This window comes from Cupressus sempervirens, chromosome 9, assembly GCF_028749045.1.
Source record: "Cupressus sempervirens isolate cs-2001-9-10 chromosome 9, ASM2874904v1, whole genome shotgun sequence".
Classification (NCBI taxonomy): Eukaryota; Viridiplantae; Streptophyta; class Pinopsida; order Cupressales; family Cupressaceae; genus Cupressus; species Cupressus sempervirens.
Window position 1 is genome coordinate 545,146,010 of NC_143126.1, and position 6,907 is coordinate 545,152,916.

The 6,907-nt window shown below is 35.8% G+C and overlaps 1 protein-coding gene across 1 annotated transcript; it reads right to left on the minus strand.

Moving 5' to 3' along the window:
* Positions 1-855: 855 nt before the first annotated feature.
* On the minus strand, positions 856-6,217 carry LOC149539798 (serine carboxypeptidase-like 45). The gene is made up of 10 exons (XM_089800987.1): positions 5,361-6,217; positions 4,911-5,012; positions 4,715-4,810; positions 4,488-4,580; positions 4,254-4,339; positions 3,138-3,443; positions 2,881-3,020; positions 1,510-1,605; positions 1,315-1,432; positions 856-1,230 (listed from the first exon to the last, which is right to left on the minus strand). Exons 1-10 carry the CDS (start codon positions 5,620-5,622, stop codon positions 1,060-1,062), a joined length of 1,470 nt encoding a protein of 489 aa, XP_089657113.1. The 5' UTR covers positions 5,623-6,217; the 3' UTR covers positions 856-1,059.
* Positions 6,218-6,907: the final 690 nt, after the last annotated feature.

Below are 6,907 nucleotides of genomic sequence, written 5' to 3' on the forward strand. Positions count from 1 at the left end.
CCATTTGTGCACAAGTACGAGGACATTTGTCCACAAGTACTAAAAAGTTTGAATTAACAATTATTGGTACATCTTTAAACTCAAATTAGACAACATTTTGAAATGATCACTTTTTGAACCTTTAACACATACATTAACACTAAGAAACCAATAAATATATATATTTAGTATCAACATGCATATAAAAACAAAAAAATCAAAGAAAATTAACATACAATTTAAGCTCCACAAATCTACAAAACTAAGATGTATGAATACTAATGCTCTTTCCCTACGTAAAACATAAAAATCTATTATTTTCTCCCACTCCATATAATTGTAGATTAACAACTTGACGATATGATTGGCTAGGCTCCTCTATTTACATTAGTTCGAGTATAATTGTTTTTTGGGATGGTTTGATTATTATTTGTATAATTCTGAACCTGGCGCCCACCGCATAGCACATTTGTGAAGTGTCCTTGGGTTTTTTTGTGTTCTTTCAGGACGTTAGTCGAACGAAAGCTCTCTGGTTTTGACCATTAAGCATAGCAGTCACTCCCTTGATGAAGAGAGCTGTCTCAGACAGAGCTCACTAAGCTTTCATTCTGGCGGAATGGAGTATCAATATATGCATACTCAGGAATTGATGACCTAAACGGCATGCACTGCCAGTTGATAGATATTTAGGTCTGCCAAAACCATCACATGGGTTGTGGTTTTGATAGTGCTGGTGTTTTTGCTCGTGGATGTGCATTTAAGGCCTTTGGTTGATTATTTGTAAAGGGAATTAGCATCATCTTAATGCACATGTTATGAAACTGTACAGACTCATTACTTTAGGCTTGGAGGCAAGCCTGAAAATTTCAGATTCAGTTAAATCCAAGTAAGAACTATCTTTCGATTTTATTCATGCATGCATTCTTGCATTTGTCTCTAGTACAAACAAAAAAATTACCAAACTATGATAGAATGTTAATTTCATTCTTTATTGGCCTTCAAGGGTTCCGTGATTCCTTGTCCCCTGAAAATGCTAATGTCATTGTATTTGCCTTGTTCATCGATGAAAACCCTAGAAGATCACCTTGCAGGCAAAGCTGATCCTCTGATGAAAGCCCGGAACAAAGTTAGTCCCTCAGATGGAGAAGTATATGGCACCTCATGTGCTGCTCCCCTCACACTTGCAAAAGTAAGAATTATCTGATTCTTCCCTTGTACTAGATGCCCATACTCCTGTGTCCATCCTGCAATCTGCCCACATGTTCGAATTTTTAACTAGCAAATTAAATCTGAAGGCATACAACTAATTCAATGATGGCCAGGAACACAGCTCACCTGTTTTTGGTCATACCAACTCCTGTATGGGGTAATAGTGAGTAGCTCTAGCTGCTTGGCCAGATTATTGGCAATGGTTCTTGTGGCTGTGAATGGCACAACTGCGTCTTGATCTCCACTGTGGATTTACCCTATGTTTTAGTTTACACATGCTTGAATATGAGAGAAATAACTATTTTCATGAGGAGGCATTACCTAAAGAGCATGATAGGTAGGCCGGATTTCAGAAGATTAGATAGGACTGGTAAGATGCTGATTGCTCTGTTTCCTTCGTCATAATGCAACGTGTTTCTGAACAACAAAGCCATTTATAAGTACTTCAAGGGTCACCCATAAGAACATAAAATTGCAAGCTACACCTTAGTTCACACGATTCAGACGAAAGTGAAGATTGTAAGAGATGACACACTTGGATAAATGGATAAATAAGTAGAGACATCATTCTCTAGGAAGAGTTTAAGATCTGCTGCTTTCAACCATCTTAATTGTTTGATTTCTGGGCTAATTTGTGATTGGTATTTCATTGATTTGTAGTCTATTTTGAACACTTGAGTACGGTGTATATGAAATGGAAACTGAGAACATGGAACTGCAAAGGAACTCCATGGCTTTGATCTAGCATGTTTAGGAGTATATTCATGACACCTTTCACCCAGTCGTGCATATTTGAACTCCTTTTAGTGTATCAAGAATACTTTTGTCAAGTAAAATGGTTTTTGCATCTTTAATCAGCAGAAATAGTAACAGCAAATATACTAAAAGTAGATGAAAGAGGTAAGATCACAGAGCATACCTAGGACTGGAAACCACAGACCACAGAGCATGCTGAAGTCTGTGTATAGGAAATGGAAACAAACAGAGGACTGGGAACTACAAAGGAATCCGTTGCCGTTGGTTTTAGCATGGCCGAGAACATATTCATATTGTCTTTCATCCACTTGTGCATGTTTCAAACTCTTTTGAGCGTGTCAAGGATTGTTTTGTCAGCTGGTTTGGTTTAATGTTTAATCCGCAGAAGCAATAAAAGGAAAAATACTAAAATATAGCTTGTTTTGTTTTCTGGGTAGATTGTGTTCCTATTTTTGCATCAACATTTTGGATCACACTTTGTGATCCACTATCAGAATGGGAGAGCTAAAGGAGAAAAATGGTAAGCATGCAGACCGAGGGAGAATAAAAGAAGGAAGTGAAGGGAATGAGTGCACAATAATCAAGAAAAGTTTGAGGTTCCAAGAAATTAGGGAAAAAAAAGAGAAAGAGAGGGTTAATTTGGGTGCTATCGTTTCTCCCTTTTCTCTTGTTTTTTTTCAAATTTCATTGTACCTCAAACTTCTTTTGATTATTGTGCTCTGCTTCCCTTCACTTCCTCCTTTTATTCTCTTTCGGTCTGCATTCTTACTTTTTGTCTCCTTTAGCTCTCTCATTCTAATGATGGATCACAGAGTGTGATCCGATAAGTTGATACAAAAATAAGAACACAATCAAACAATTTTAATGGATTGTAGAATACTACTATCTTCAATTCTACTAAAATATAGATGGAAAACCAAAGACAAGAGAGCATACCTCTCGGTCTGGCACAAACTCCAAGGGTAGGACAGGCCTGTTGTATTTGCATGAAGTGCCTTTTGCACATCATCCCTGTTCAAGTACGAGGATATCTTATCTTCAATACATGGATCAACTCCGTCAAATTTTTCTTTTATCTGCTCAACAGCATTGTCATATAAGTACCATGAAACTTGTTCATCTGCAAGTGCAGCATATCTAATTATGGTTAAACCAATAACACTGACTAATTTCTTTCAAGAGAAACTGCTTACTTTCTTTTGAAGCTTGCCAAGCTTTCCAGATGCTGTTGTCTGCACCGAATGATCAGCTTGAGCTACTAGACAACTTTCTAAGATAACATCATAGTAGTTCACATGTCCGATTTCACCCTTCATCCTGTTGTATACATCTATACAAGCTTGAGATTGTTTGCCTAAAACGTAATCCTCTAGCCACATTCTAGATGTGTTACAGATGTTCTGTTCCAGTTCGTAGGTTTCATCCGAGATCAATCCATGCGACCACAAAAATTCTCCATTGTTTATGCTCATCTCCATCTCCAAAAAGGGATTTCCAATCTGCCATGATATGACATTTCATGTTTTGTAATATTTGTTAAGATTTCCATTTCTATACCTAAAAATATGAACAAACTTGCTCAAAAACTTCTGGAAACAACTTGTCGAGCCAAAGGAGATGATTCAGTTTTCTAAGCCTGCTTAAAACTTTACATAATAGAAAATTCATGCATACGATATTTAAATATTTGAAGAACTTATATGTTGTTATTCTAGTTTTTTCTATGTTTCAAGGTTTATTGAAAATATATATGCTTAGTAAAGTCATTTCCACAAATTTCAGCGGTTGGTGCTACCGTGAATCAACACTAAAATATGTTTTTGACTGGGAAAATCTGACGAATCCTCCATCCATTAGTTGATAGCTTTGATTGTAATATATTGGTCTTGTTCTGGTCTGTCTCAAGTTCAATACTACATCCAAGTAAACCTTGGGAATGTAAAAGCTTATCTATGAAGCAAGCTCTATCAATTCTTTCAACAAATGTAATAAATAGGAATATATGTCGGCTAAGGCATTAGTAATCCCCAAAATAAGTTCTTTTTAAATTAATGGTTTACACAGTTATTTTGTCACCGCCGAAGTCCCGAGTCCCCCAAGATGGCATCTTAAGCCAAGCACCCATAGAACAAAAAAACATATCACAGAATTTTATGTTTTACCAAAAGCTTCGAGGGACAGAGCCTGAATTTTTTCCTGGCTACATGTCTCTAGTGATTGAATCTTATTACTATAAACGTGTTTGTGTATTAGTTGTATAAAACTTTGACAGAATTTGAAATAAGGAATGAAGCATATGTAAAACCTACAGCAATTCCTTTCAGTTTGATAGCTGTGTTGTTTGGGCCTTTATTGTAATCCAGGACAAGGGTTGCTAATTGTGGCACATAGTGTCCTGCAAGATAACAGTGATTAGCCTTGAAGTGATATGAAGCTTGGCAACTTTTAATAAATCTATTGCCAGAAGAAGGTGTTGAAAGGTTGAAACCAATAAGCACAAGTCAAATGCTGTTAAAACAGAGGCAGGCAACACTTGGTTATACCTCCATAGCTCTCTCCTGTTATGTAAAAGTCTACATCTCTGAACTCTGGAAACTTCTCATACCAATTCAAAAGAAATGCCAAATTGTCTTCAGCTGCATTATTTAGCAATCATTGATTAGTTTAAAGCTTAATCATTACATCCTATATACAGCCTCCAGTAACTATATATTGAAAACTTTTATTTGTAACTAAGTAAATATATGGCAGGGCTTGAGAGAGAATGTACCAGTTAGTGTATCATTTTGATAGGCATAGTCTGTTGTAGTATTGGAATATGAGAATCCCACTCCAAGTGGACTCTCTACGTAGAGCAGATTCGCTTCTGCCAAGCATAACATCAAACATCACTGATGCATGTATAAGCTAGCCAATTATTGAAAGAAAGGAAACGAAGAGGATTTATACTAAATAGTAATAATCACCCGTGTTCCAAGAGTACATATTTTTCTCCAAAACGCTTCCTCTGGGCCTAAAAGGACCATGCTCCATGAATGCTCCATATCCAAGTGATGAGCATCCAGGCCCTGCAGTAATTTATTAACACAGTTCAAGGTCAAATTTTATGCTTCTGGATTTGATTTTGATTGTGTGATTATTTTTCCCTCAATGTTTCTGATCGGATCACAGAGGGTGATCCATCATCAGGATAAGAGAAAGAGAGCATCATGATCCATTGGATAAGATAAAGAGACCATCATGATGATATTGTGATCTGAAATGTTGATGCAAAAATAATCACACAATCAACATAAAATTTGAGAGGTTCATATATATTGTAGAAATCTTATTGTTCTTATGGTAAATGGTATTCAAAGGCAGAAGTACACTATATGGGTAGTCCTATAAACCAAAGTTCGATATCATTACATTACCTCCATTAAGCCATAATGCTAATGGCCTCGAATAGGGATTGGTCTCTGCCTGAACAAAGTAGTAGTATAAAGCTCTACCATTGGCTCCATCAGTTGTAATATAACCACCATACTGTTTAGGGATAATTTGTTGTTTTTGCCCTGGCAACTCATTTATGAGATCAGGTTCATATGCACTTAAAGTTACCTGAACAGTGACCAATGACAATAAAATACCTAGTCGCAGCATTCCAAAAAACATATTTTGCAGTACTAAATCCATCAGTTAACAGAACTTTAACTCGGTATTTATTGAACAGATCTGCACTGAACTCAAACCGTGTATTGATTGAACAGATCTCGGCAGCTATTGGCGATAAGAAGAAGAATAAAGTAATTAGATGTCAGGAAAAACAGAGAAAACGGGTCAGGTGAACAACTTTTGTCTGTCACTGTGGTTGAAAGGTTAAAAGTGATGATTAGGAGATGAATCTTGATACAGTATCCATGCATGTGCTTGGGATAAAGGACTTTTTTTGGGAGGATTTTAGGGCAATTATTCTGCTTCTGGATTTTTTTGTACAAAAATAGAATTTTTTAATAAAAGCCATCCACACAAATCCTATCGGGTAAATTAAATTGCATAAAACAGTGATGCAAAAAGATTTGGGCAAGTTCAGCAGAGATTTTTGGGCATGAAAACAGAAAAGAATAAATGTATATGCATTCCAGCTGGGATTGAAATGTCCGATAATGTCGGTAGCGACTGTTAGACATCTCACGTTAAGTTCATGTAATGGGAACTCGACTTGTACTGTTTTGGCACCACTTATGTAGCATTCTTTCTATGCGTGCTTTTGAGGTTTTCAATTGAAACACAAGAAGGTATCCGAAGTCAACTATATTTAAAGTCTCGTGGATTTGATGGTGATTGCAATTAATTAAAAAATGTGATTATAGAAAGTACATTATTGCAACTCTCTCCATCTTAAGATTTTAAAGAATATATTAAAAATTAATTGCTTATATTTTATGCTTGGGCTTCTAGATAGTAAAGATGGACATTATGGAATTTGTTATGCATGCAAGGGCCACAAATCTGTCATCACTAAGTGTTGTTTGAAATACATTTTCTATTGTAGCATGACATGTTTGTGATCCAATACTTATGCACAAATGCCTCGATAATCAATGTGCTATTGACACCAATAAAGTTAAATTATTGATCTAATTACAATCTTTTTGCCCCAAAATGGATGGTTATTGGTCCATTATATGATTTTCTAATAGGCTTTTAGTTAGCAAAATCCACTTAATGATAATTGAAACATGGGCTGTAAATTGTAGTCATCCTCTCTCTCTCTCTCTCTCTCTCTCTTTCTATATACATATAGAAAACTAATAACTCTTTTAAAATGTTTTTTACTAATATCATAGATTCTTAGAGTGTGCCTTTTAGTACATGCTTTCTCAAACTTGATTGGGGCACACATGTTAGTGGACTAATAGATACATAGTACAAACAATTTTACAAATATTTAGAATGTGCCTTTTAGTACATTTTCACA